Genomic DNA, 12,874 nt, shown 5'->3' with positions numbered 1-12,874 from the left:
ACAGCCGAAATGTTTCTGTGTGATGGTGCACTATGTGAGCATTTGGGGCCCCACTTCAAAGTTTTTCCCAGGGCCCCTCTTTGTCTAAAAGGCTCCACTGATCACGTGACCGCTATGTCTGCTATGTGCTATATGTGTGATATGACACTATTGTATTAGACTACAGTACTGTAGATCCATTTCTCCCATGCACAGTGTCAGTGTGCGGAGCTCAGCTCTCCCAGCAGTCAGCCCTGATGATGAGCATCATGTGGGGTTTACTACTGGCTACAAGGAGAGGCATGGGGGCTGCCGTCACGTGGGCCCCTTCATCTTCTCCTCCTCCTCCACTCAGTCCCTTTGTTGTGAGCAGCAGCCACACGTATTGCGCCCATCTAGCGGCTGGTGACATTGCCTCTGCTGCTGGGAACAATAACCGGGCGGAAAGTGACGGGGCAATCAGGGGAAGGAGGGGCAGAGCAGGCAGCGCCCGCCGGGGGTCTCTAGCATGGTCCTGAGGATGGGTGACAGCCTCCTGTGAGGTGCTGCTGCCCTGTATGAAGACACTGGCCGTCACTGGCTGCAGGGAATGAGGAGGCAGTGCCCGCTGCTGCCCCGTGCTGTGTGCCATCATTGATGCTCTTGGCCTGCCCTAGCAGCCGGTACCTTCCTCGCCAAAGCCGCGCGTAGCCCCAGCATCCCGCTGCCCCTCGCCATGGACGGACCGTCTGCCGCTGCCTGCGGGCGGATGCCTCCCCTGTGGTCCTGCTCCTCTGTGCTGCTCTTCTTCCTCGCCTTCTCTGGGGTCCAGGCGTCCAACCAGCTGCCCAGCGAGTGCCAGAACGGCAAGGGCAAAGGCACCAACTGCTCAGGTACCGTGCCCGCCTCCTGTGCCACTGACTGGGATGGGACCTGCCAGCACCTGGCCGGCATCGGGAGCACACTGTCTATGTATGCATGTATAGAGGCTGTGTATAGGTATAGATGCTGTGTATAGGTATAGATGCTGTATATAGGTATACATGTATAGATGCTGTGTATACGTATAGATGCTGTGTATACGTATAGATGCTGTATATAGGTATACATGTATAGATGCTGTGTATACGTATAGATGCTGTGTATAGGTATAGATGCTGTATATAGGTATAGATGCTGTATATAGGTATACATGTATAGATGCTGTGTATAGGTATACATGCTGCATATAGGTTTACATTTATATATGCTGAATATGTATAAATTTATATATGCTGAATATAGGTATACATTTATATATGCTGAATATAGGCATACATTTATATATGCTGTACATAGGTAAACATTCATATATACTGTGTGTATATACAGTATATATATATATATATATATATATATATATATATACATACACAGAAGCACTTATTACAATTCTCATAATGGACTCCACACTATAATATGTATGTGTTATATATGTGTGATATAAATATTTATAAATATGTAAACGTGTTTCTAGTTGTGTCCCAATTACCTAGACCTAGAGCATGTCTCACATACTGTACAATTGGGTTGTACTATATACCTACACATAAATTTATACAGCAATCTACATATATATGATGAGGTTATTGAGCGGTGACGTTAGCATTGTCGGGGTCTCGGTCCTGGCACCGTCTGTGGGATTTCCGGATAGAAGGACTATTGTATATGTATTTGTGCTGATAGGACCTCGCATTGTATAAGACAAAGACCCCCGGTCGGCGTGTATCGGAGCAGCACTATTGTTTTAGTATAGTCCTGTCTGTGGGAACAATAGGACGTGCAGCTCCCTGTGTGCTGGTACAGTGTGTCGGCAGATGATCCATCAGAGCTTGGTCGCTGGCAGGTGCTTGGCAGGAGTCATTAATAAGCAAGCCGCACCCCTCGCTGGATATTGCTGGGCTCTTTCTGTCACTTTCGGTAGGAGCCCAGAATTGACCACGTGACATGACCCTTAGGGCTGGAAGTGACCCAGAAAGCTGATTGTCGTGGGCTTAATAAATGTATCCTGGGCATCGACTTCTGCTGGGTCCCAGCACAACTCCTCTGCCCCAGTGCCAGGGTGCCAGTGCATCGCAGAGCTGTTCCATCCCCCGTTTAGGATGCCCTCCTGCACGCTGCACTGCTGTGTACTTCACTTGATATGAAGTTTGGGTCATGCTCATTTATTCCTGTTGGGTTAATTTGTTTTCAGCCCCTGAGGGGCGCTTAACAATGGCATAATAATGGCAACGTATGCTAATCGCTCATAATAATGGTGGATTTCTTTATCAAAGTCTCCTGGAGACAAGGCGTAACCTAATACGTATTAGTACAAGCACATAGAAGCATTGGAATTGAATGGAGCCAGAGAATAAATCTAGGACTCATCTGTTGGCCTGGATATTACGCAGAACGCCCCAGTTCTAGGAGCATGTCATGGTTGTTGGCTGAAAAATAACCCTTTGTTAGCTTTGCTAGAGTGTAAAATGCTATGGATCAGTAGCTCTGCATTGTGGTGCGGGTCTGTTTTGTAGGTAATGACATGAACAAACATTTCCATGAATGTTAGAAAATGACAAAAAAGCAGTAACAGAAATCTCAAATTGCAAAAATAAAAATTTCAGTTCCATCTTTTCATTAAAGTATATGGGAAAGCTGTGTGACAACAAGGGAGGGCTCGTAGGGCATGTGCCTCTGCTGAGGGTGCCATAGGGGGCGCCACTCTTGCATTGCCCAGGCTATTTAAATGCAAGCCTAGGGCAGCAGACCCGAGGTGAGAATGGTGGGCTAGCGGTGGTGAAGTTCAGGGGCGTCCTGTGATGCCCCCATTTCTCTTGTGACGCAATTAGTTTTCCGCACAGAATTGATAGCAGGTTCGCCCTATTAGCAGCTTGCTTTACCATAGTATGTAGGTCACTATTAAAATGTGAATGACTACTCCAGGGACATTCATCCTTCTTCCCACAGTGAGAGAAGCCTCTTTAATTCAGAGATTGGCACTTGGCTGGGGTAGTGGAGGATAGTCTCAGCGTGAGCTGACCTCATGATCCGCGGTTAGAAAATCAATCTCTAAAAAATGTCTTTAAAGTTCAAAGAACTGGATGAAATTCTTCTTAATGAAAGGTGATTTCAATACAAGAATAAAGGGAAATGGCTTCACCATTGTTTAAGCATGAAACCCAAGTACATTTACAGAGGACGGGGAACAGCATGCACTTTTTATGCATTTTTCCATCTGATAAACATTACAAGCTCATGTCTGATAATGACCTGATAGCACGTCAGACGGGTAAGATGTCGTAAATGCTTGTTTTCCCCATGGATTAACAATTCTGGACATCTTTCCTTATAGTTCTCTATTGTTCCTCTGTTAACACTCCTGGAAATATAGCAATTATTTCACAGCTGAGCATGACCATTTCCTTGCCAGTAGGATGTGCGCCTACACTGCCAGCCTTGACTGGACAGCGTCATTATGTAGGGAATTATGCCATGTTCACACATTTTATGAACATGGCAGCATCATATATACTTAAGATGATGCCGAATTCTTGTGAGGTAACCCACAGCCAGACTATGGACCGCAAAACACGGATGTGTGAAACCGGCCTTAGGGCTCGTTTCCATTTGCGAGAAACATGTCCGTGTCTCACATGTGGAAACCAAGCTCTGGTGCCGGCACTTGGGAGCGGAGCATGCGGCCGCATAGCAACACATGGAGCCGCACGCTCCGCTCTGGAGTGCCGGCGCCAGAGCTTGGTTTCCACATGCGAGACACGGACGTGTTTCTCACAAATGGAAACAATTCCTTAGAGTGATTGTGTAAGATAAATGAAAGTATGTAAGAATAAGGGAACATTTTGGTTAAAGGTTTTATCCAGTTCTATAATGATGGTATATCTTAAGCGTAGGCCATGAGTACTAGATTGGTGGACCCCTAGCACCTACAGCTTGCCCACCATTGCTTATACACCTCTGTACAGCTCAGCACTGCACTTTCAGTAACACCGATGGTCGGTATTGTAGGTTTGTCTTATTCATCAGTCTATGGGAGAAGTTCACCTTAGACGACCCTTCTTCTTGGGTGTATCATCCGATAACTTTCCTATCTACAATTTGAATGGTAGGGATGCCATATAATTTTCTATACCAGGTATCAGAAATGTAAGGAATGGAATTCCTTTTTTTGTGAAAGGGCTTTGACCCAGATTCTATGCCAAATATCACATGGGAAAAAGATCACGTCAAACCTTTCAACAAGCTTACCGTTCATTCAAGTTGGAAATGTGGCAAATTCACACTATTTTGCCTACACGTGGTAGAGCAACATGCCAGCAACATGGGAGTTTTTCACAGTCTTGTGATTTTTCTCCTGTTTTCTGTATGTTTCTATGGCTTTTGTCTGAAATGTGTCAAAAAGACATATCCTTTTGCCATATACATAGTATGATAAAAAGAATGATGAAATTGAAATTGTATCATAACAGCGCCAACATTTGCACGTTCTTACAAAAATTCTCCAAAAATCTTGTGTTTTTTTCATCTTGAAAAATCCACAAAACAGGGTGTGTGAACATACTTTTAGAATCAAACCTATAGTTAGGTCAATGGAAACAGCACATCTGTAAACGGCATGTACATACATATTTTTTCATATGTATGTATATATTTTGCTATATATACACCACAGAACATCTGGTTGACATTTTCTGCATATTTTCCGCAACAGTTTTTAGTTTTAGGGTACAATAAAAAAATAACTGGGGTCCAGCCTATACTATATATGATCAGTTCTTCATTGTAATAGACCTTGGTCCCATTGTGTAAATTTGGTGAACAGGACATAAACAATGTGATCTTTTGGTCTTAAATAAAATCTGTTGGCGAAATGACACTCCTTGTAATGTCCTCCATTGTGCAGGAATATGTGATTGAAATGACAAATTCAGTTTGCACCAATGTTTACGGCACAACTCATGGTGGTTTTCAGATGGACTTCTATGGTCCCACGATCTTATCCCAAAAGGTTCAGTTTTCTAATAGTTTCAGATGGCAGAAACAATATGTACTGCGCTCTAAATTGAAAACATGACTGTGGTTAGAAGAGAATAAAAATGATTATTGGCTGAGATGGGGCACACATTTCGTGTGCTATGGCCCCCAGGACAAGCATGTTGTAGAGGAGATGTGGGCACTATAGGTGGCGGCACTATCGGTATTTCTAGGTTATTTTCTCTTGGCTACAGAGTGTAAAACAATCCCATTGTTTCTTACATAAGCGCAGTTTAAGGGCAGAACGCTTCCAAGATCCCAATGTGTGGTGGAAATGTTCCTTGCGCTTGATCAGCTCTAGACAGACATATCACTTACAGTCTGTTTTGCCACCTGTTCTGTAGCTAAATAATATCCTTCCTATAGGTCTGAATTCAGCCCGGTTTCATTTTACCAGCTTTTGTTAAATGGCAGTTACATGCTTTCAATTAGAGCGTTGACAGTCATCCCATGCCGAGCATATTGAAGTGTGAAGAATGCCGCGCAGAACACCCTACAACTCTGGAGCGTGTATGGGCATAATGTACTAATCAGTGTTATCCTGATCTTGTATTATAGTTGTGATACAATATGGGACAATATATCGCTAGAATAAAAGTATGCATTGTATCCAAGAAGTGTCCCCGGGTATCAATGCAAAATCTGTATCAAGGACCATGTATAATACTGGTGTCCTCATATATGCCCACTGAGGCACATGGGCCCAGGTGTAACTGCTATCCCGTCACTCCCTATAGCTATGGTATTGTAAGCAAAATGAGATTTCCTTGTAATTAGCATCCTTTTCCTTTGTTTTCAGGCATTAACCTTCTGTGAGCATTGCTGCATTCATTCTCCATTGATTATTGTGCCGTAGAAGGTCATAATTAGGTACGCGGTTTGGTACCCCTTGCAGATACCGCTGGGTGAATGGAAAAGGGATTCTCCTTCCCTCAGGATATGCTACAAGTTACCACAGTCTTATAAAGGGAGATTTCTTATACTTCTGATTGTAATTGTTCTTTTAATTGAAAGAAGCTTTCAGTTACAGAAATTGTAGGAAATTAATATTATTCCAACTGCAGTGATAAATACAATTAAAGAGTTTTTGCACTTCTAGTCCACCCCCTTCTTAAGTGCTATATTCCCACTTGAAAAATAAAAATATCCTATCCTCAGTTTCCATACCACTACGCTCAGCGATGTCGGCCCTGAGTTTCCTGAGGTAAAATTAAAACAAAGCCACAATAAGAGGAATTAGAATTCCCCCTAAAATTCAAAAGTTCACACAGCTTAAATAGGGGACAGCAGTATTTACCTGCTCAGGTCTCAGAAATAATGGAGCAAACCCATGTAATAAAGATGGCATCAATACAGGTGCAAAGTACTGATGAGACAACCACTCACAGCCTACCAGTTCATGGTTTTGGTGATTGCTTAGCACTACCTGCGTGTGACCAGCGCCCTATACAAGCCTTTTTTCTTTGCAATTTTAATGCTAAACAACCACCCCCTCCATGAACTGGTAGGCTGTGAGTGGTTGTCTCATCAGTGTTTTGCACCTGTGTTGACGCCATCTTTATTACATGGGTTTGCTGCATTAGTTCTGTGACCTGGGCAGGTACCTTAAATACTGCTGCCCTTTTTAGCTGTGTGGCTTTTTAAGTTTCATGAGGCTTCCATGACATTGGTATGCCACATGAGCCCTGCACCCAATCAGTGACCGCTATTGAGCTGGTGCGCTCTCACTTTTTTCGGATGACCCTTGGACGTGCAAGGGAATTGTGAGTCCTTTAGCCCATTGGCTGCAGGGCTGTCATATCATAACAATGTCACGTGAGATTTGGAAGACTCAGCGCCAACATTGCTGAAACAGTGTCGGTATGGGATGTCGGAAATGCAATTTTAAAGAAATGGTTATCTGAGCAGTGGACATCACCTTTAAGTTTAGGGCTACACTGCAACTTTGCGACATTGCTGCTCTATGTAAGTGACATTCTTTTTGCGGTGGCAGTAAACAAGGTATAACAATGCAACCTCATTCTCTAGTCTCGGTTCTTGGCCTAAGTCCACCTACAGCTCCAGCCTAATTATTCCATACTTCAGGATGCAACTTTAGGCCTGCCTAACATACATGATTCTAGGTCTCCCACCGAACCACCCACACCATCAGTTCATGCAGGATATATGCACATCCCCTTTTAAGTCTAGCAGACGTGTAGATGTAGGGGCTGCAGTGGTAGCAGTCCCCCGTAGGCCCTGGTGCCTGAGTGGGCCTAAAGCCCCTGTGTCTTACAACAAGACATCAGTATGATAAATGGCAAATTGTCATATTTTTCATTATGTTAGATGTTATTCAGCACCAGCAGCAAATAAATAACTCACGTACATTTTGTATAATTACCTGGATTTGGTGGTGCTTTGGTGGGCCAGTTCAACTCTGGCTACAATGACAGAAGAAGCCAAGTTTAGCTTGACACACCATCTTGATAACTTGTCACAGAAGGTTATCTCATTTAATAGGATTAAGACGACTTAACATTACACAAGCCATTGACCGATGTCATGTAAGGTTTCAAATTCCCTTTTTGCTGCTGTGACACCATAGTGCCGTATTAAGGGTGTTAATCTTGGCTACATCTGTATTTTTCATTTCATTTCATTTTTCATAAGGCCGTTGATTCTCTCGTGCAAGAGAATCTGATCGACTATGTAAATGACACTCGCCTAACCCTGATCGGAGTCTGAACCGAGTGTCAGCTTAGTGTGATCCGATTCTCTCAGAATTCTAGCACAGGAGAGGAGAAGGTGGAGAACAAAATTTCTCTTTTCCTGCTCAGGCTTCGTTAGGTCCATTCTACCCTGACTTCAGGGACTATGAGGATTATAGATAACTTCATGCAGATTCAGGATGTAAAGTATACAAAATTAAGGGGAAGAATACATTTCAGAGTGAAATCAGCAGCACATCTAAAATGAAAACCATAATAAAATCCGCTCATTTTGGTGTGGATTTTGCTTCAGTGGATTTCATTGTGGAATTTTCAGTGTGGAAAGTCTACAGAATATCAGTCCTGTGTGAACAAAACCTTGGCTTGAAGGTCACACTGGAGAAATGGAGGCCACTTGAGTAACAAAATGGGGGTAAAAAAAACATGTAAATTTTTGCTGAGGAGCTATTTTATTAGGCGGAGAAAATCACTGGCCACTGTATCGCCCACACAGAAACTTAAATAGCTATAGTACCGTAGTTACTGGGACCCCACTAAACGGCTTCCCTATAGCTTCCCGGGCCCAGTGTGGGCATTGTCTTCATGGTGGTGGGCTTGTGTATATTCAGCAGCCAATCTGAATAGGCAGAGCTGCAGTATAAAGTAGGCCTCACACAAGCTTATTTTATGGTGTGTATGAACCGCAATACACGGACTGACCGAGGGTCTCCCAACCTGAGCTTACAGCCTCATTTATGCTTATGAGTTTGTAAGTTTGATTCGGGAAACCCTTAGTCAGTTCATGCATTTCGATATGTATATACTATTAAATATGTCCACCTAGAACTGGCCTTATAGTTTCAGCAAGATGTTGATCCTAGCTGTATGCGAGGAAAAGAAATAGCAGGTGAACATAACCAGCAGACATTGGGAGCCTGAAGCAAGAGAGGTACTGGAGTAAAGGAATGGCTAGACTGTGTGGTGGTGGTGCGGTGGTAGTGTGACTGAAGCTGCATCCATTTGTGCCGGGCCAATAGCTGTGCAATTGTGAAGCAAAATTGTGTGGCCATTAGCTATGGAGGTGAGTAGAGATCCAGACCTACCGTTTAGCTGTACCCTAATGGTATATCACCCAGGAAATCTGAACAAGACAAAGGAATCCAGGAAAGGGTTTCACAGCAAAAGTAGTTTTTGGTAAACTGTTATGTCACCCTCAAAACTGTGCTGTCATTATGGTAGGTCATGCGGTCTTGCAGATGTAACAGCTTTGAAGGTGATATTGTAAGACCACTTCCAGATATCTTTTTTTTCTGCACATGTGGAGAATAGATTGATGTCGACCAGCCGATTTTCATCCATTGTTGGTAAATGTGTCTGTGTTTACCATCAGTGTGCAAATTCCAAGCTTCTCCTATGCATTACACAATAAAAAGCAGACAGCGCTCAGATGACAAATGGAAGTCAGCCATGTACCCTCTATTTTTCCACAGTCTTATAGACTTCAATGTATGATTTTGATGTGCAAACACTCGGTCTGTAAAAAACACGGATTTGTGAAGACAAGTAAATCACGTCCGTTACTAAATAAGTGGTGAGACCTCCTGATAGTGACCCCCAAGGTCCAGGACTTATTATCTTTTGTATTGTAGAGAATTAAGATATAATGAACTGATTGTAGTCCTGATCCTAGTGTGTTGCATAAAAAGATCTTATTGTGTCCACCTTTTAACCAAAGAGATTGCGACACCATGAGCAAGTGTGCCCAACGAATTGAGAGTAGATATGTCTGCTTCAACTGGCAGAATTGTATAATGCAATCAGAACAGGGAAAATTCTTTTCTTCATTTAAATCTCTGCGCAGTTTGGACTTCGGAGTCCAGTGGGTGGTCCTAAACGATGACTGACAGCTACCTCACTATGCATAGTGAATGTCAGTGAATAAAATACAGGGCATATCGAACCATTTCTCACCTAACTGTATGTCAATCCACTCAGCTTCTCCGACACTATAACAAGCAGCCCATTGTTGCACAGCATTTCCAAGGTGAAAGGTTACTTTTAAGAAGAGCTGTCATTTGTTTTGTATGTTTTTTTTTAAAGGGGTCTCATCTTGACAACCCTGTTTGATATGCTTATTGGAGAAGTGTTTGCTGTAGAAAAATCGGTGGAGCTGGGTTGAACAGAGCGTGGCGAGTAGTGATGCACTTTACACCACACATTACTCCAGTCTGTGATATGTAGCGAGGTGCACTGGGTGCCTCTTAATGAATCAGGGGCCTCTGACCCCACCACGCCTCTCATCAAAACTTGTGTGACAACTCTTAATGAATTGGGCCCTGTATATTTATCTTTATCTTAGTGATGAGCCAGAGTTTGAGCCGAGTCTCATGAGAGAACATACGGCTGTCTGACAGCAGCCATATCCTGAGTGTTGCACTGCTTCTAATCTGCAAGGAGCACCAAGAATATAAACTACTGGGCTACTGGCATGGATCTGAGGGAGGACAGCAATTAAGGGATGATTACTGCTGAAAATGATCATTACTGCAATATTAGACTGGAGATTAGGGGTAAATGGTATCTCCTAGAATTAATATTGAGCAGAATTATTTAAAGGGTGGTCCACTACTGGACAACTCATTTTCATTAGCTACACAAAATAGAGAAATGCTTACTTCCTGGGTGGCTGATTTGCCACCAATGTGGCATACCAACGTCATGTGACTTCTGGCTGACGCATCAGCGTTGTCGGTGCTGGAGATAAATAAGCATTTTTTTTATTTAGTGGGTTTTCTACTGGTGGACAACCCCTTTAATTTCACCTGTTTGTTCAGCCTTCCACACCATTACCAGTTTCTGATGGAGCCCATTGGGAAAATTAATTGGCCTCCCCTTGTCTGTATGTAGCATGGACAGTGATGAGGGTCTCTTCCTTGGCAGAGTGGTCTGCGTGTGATGACATAACTTTGTGAAGACCATTATAGTGCTGGATTTATGTAGGATACTATGCAGAACACTATTTCCACCAGTGCTGATTTGACATCTATTAAATAGCGGTTTGCTTGTCTGCTGTAATTTCGTCACTCAGCCCCTAATTATATGGAGCCTATACCACGTAGGTATAATGTGCGATATTCTGCGGTATTTCACATCCGCCGCAGCTTTCTGTGACTGCTATTATATGTTTTCTGCTTCTCGGTACACTCAGCTTGTACTGTATTTGTTTTAGCTGACAAGAAAGAAAATGATGCTGTTACCCCCCATGGAAGTAAGAGACTTGTCTGGGTAAATGGCTTTTTAATCACTTCTTAGGCGAATTGAAAGGGAAATTTACTCAGATGCTTAGATTTTCTGTGTTTTCCCTGAGAAGATTGTTTTGAGGGACAACTTGCTTGGAGCAGTGAGCAATTATTGATTCTCTGCTCCAGTGAAGCTTTATGTCAGATCTTTTTTTATCAGCCAGCTAAGAAAGCTGAAGCAGGCTGGGGTCCTTTGTTAGGCGGGAGACCAGGCCCGCTTTTTACTTTAGGTCATTAGGTGAGATCACTTGCTGATTGATGTTGCTGCCAGCCGTCGCCTTCTAATAATATGTTTTATTTTCTATGTAGGATCTGTCACATGTCAATTTCTAAATTCAGCCTGATGGGTTCTGCCGAAGGCCCTATCCTGTGATGTTAAACTAAAAAACTAAAATATAAAATGTGTGAAGACTAGAGTAAAATTATTATGTAGAAAAATATATCTTTAGAACGGTTGTCCCATAAGCAACATATATCCACAGAAAGATATGATAAATACATGATCCCTAGGGGTCTAGGAGTCCCTTGTGTTAATGGACCAGTAGTGAGCATGTGCATCCGCTGGTGTGAGCAGCAGTGAGCATGTGCAGCCAGTGGTGTGAGCAGTAGTGAGCATGTGCAGCCAGTGGTGTGAGCAGTAGTGAGCATGTGAAAGCACTGGTCTGAGCAGTAGTGAGCATGTGCAACCACTGGTGTGAGCAGTAGTGAGCATGTGAAACCACTGGTCAGAAAGTAGTAAGCATGTGCAGCCAGTGGTGTGAGCAATAGTGAGCATGTGAAACCACTGGTCTGAGCAGTAGCGAGCATGTGCAACCACTGGTGTGAGCAGTAGTGAGCATGTGCAACCATTGGTGTGAGCAGTAGTGAGCACGTGCAACCACTGGTGTGAGCAGTAGTGAGCATGTGCAACCACTGTTGTGAGCAGTAGTGAGCATGTTAAACCACTGGTCAGAAAGTAGAGAGCATGTGCAGCCAGTGATGTGAGCAGTAGTGAGCATGTTAAACCACTGGTCAGAAAGTAGTGAGCATGTGCAGCCAGTGGTGTGAGCAAAAGTGAGCATGCGAAATCACTTGCCTGAGCAGTAGTGAGCATGTGAAATCACTGGTGTGAGCAGTAGTGAGCATGTGAGCATGAGTATGTGCACCCATTACCTCTGTTTTCAAGCAGGATATTTTGGGCTTGATGCTCTTGGAATCAGTGGGGTATCAGTAGCCAGACCCCATAATATATTTAGTAACTATTCTGTGATTATCAGATCTATGATGTGTATGAGAAAACGCTGTTACTCTCTATTGTTGTATACAGAGTTGATTACAGTAGCTGTAGTTAATTAATCAGGGTAAGTTTTTTGTATTCAATTTTCTCTTTCGGATGCTTTGTTGTATATTTTTCACTTGACATTATATTAGTAGTTCAAATATACAACTCTATGTATGGTTTTCAGAGATAATACCAGCATTTGCTGGACCTACCCATGTGTATGAGGGCAGCCCATTTATTATCATGGGAAACAAGCATAGGGCAGGATGAAGGTTGACAGTAGCCACTTCCCCTACTTTGTGTAAAGGTGTATACATGCATGCTCATATGTTCTGAGCATGCATATTTATGGACAAGCAAGTCTGTAACTTGGTGTATAATAAAGAAATGTTGCTTATGAAGTAATATTTTATTTCAAATATGGTGGTGTAATATGCTAAGGTCAGCAAAGCCGTGACATAATAATAATCCTGGATGAAATAAACTCACTAGATGAACCTTCATACAAATGTATGGCACGTAACTCATATACTGCCAGTGGCACTGAATAATTTAGGAAGGCTATGTTCCTTACATAAACAGAATATATTCAG

At 43.0% G+C, this 12,874-nt stretch overlaps 1 protein-coding gene across 1 annotated transcript in view; it reads left to right on the top strand.

Moving 5' to 3' along the window:
* The first annotated feature begins 341 nt into the window (after nt 1-341).
* Nucleotides 342-12,874, top strand: part of TMEFF1 (transmembrane protein with EGF like and two follistatin like domains 1) — a 275,343-nt gene continuing 262,810 nt past the window's right edge. Inside the window, exon 1 of the mRNA XM_077269682.1 lies at nt 342-851. Within this exon, the coding sequence (XP_077125797.1) occupies nt 695-851 (157 nt within the window). The 5' untranslated portion in view covers nt 342-694. The remainder of the gene's footprint in view (nt 852-12,874) is intronic.

This window comes from Ranitomeya variabilis, chromosome 6 (assembly GCF_051348905.1).
Source record: "Ranitomeya variabilis isolate aRanVar5 chromosome 6, aRanVar5.hap1, whole genome shotgun sequence".
Lineage (NCBI taxonomy): Eukaryota > Metazoa > Chordata > Amphibia > Anura > Dendrobatidae > Ranitomeya > Ranitomeya variabilis.
The sequence above is the reverse complement of the archived record's forward strand: the minus strand, read 5'-3'. Positions and strand labels throughout refer to the sequence as shown.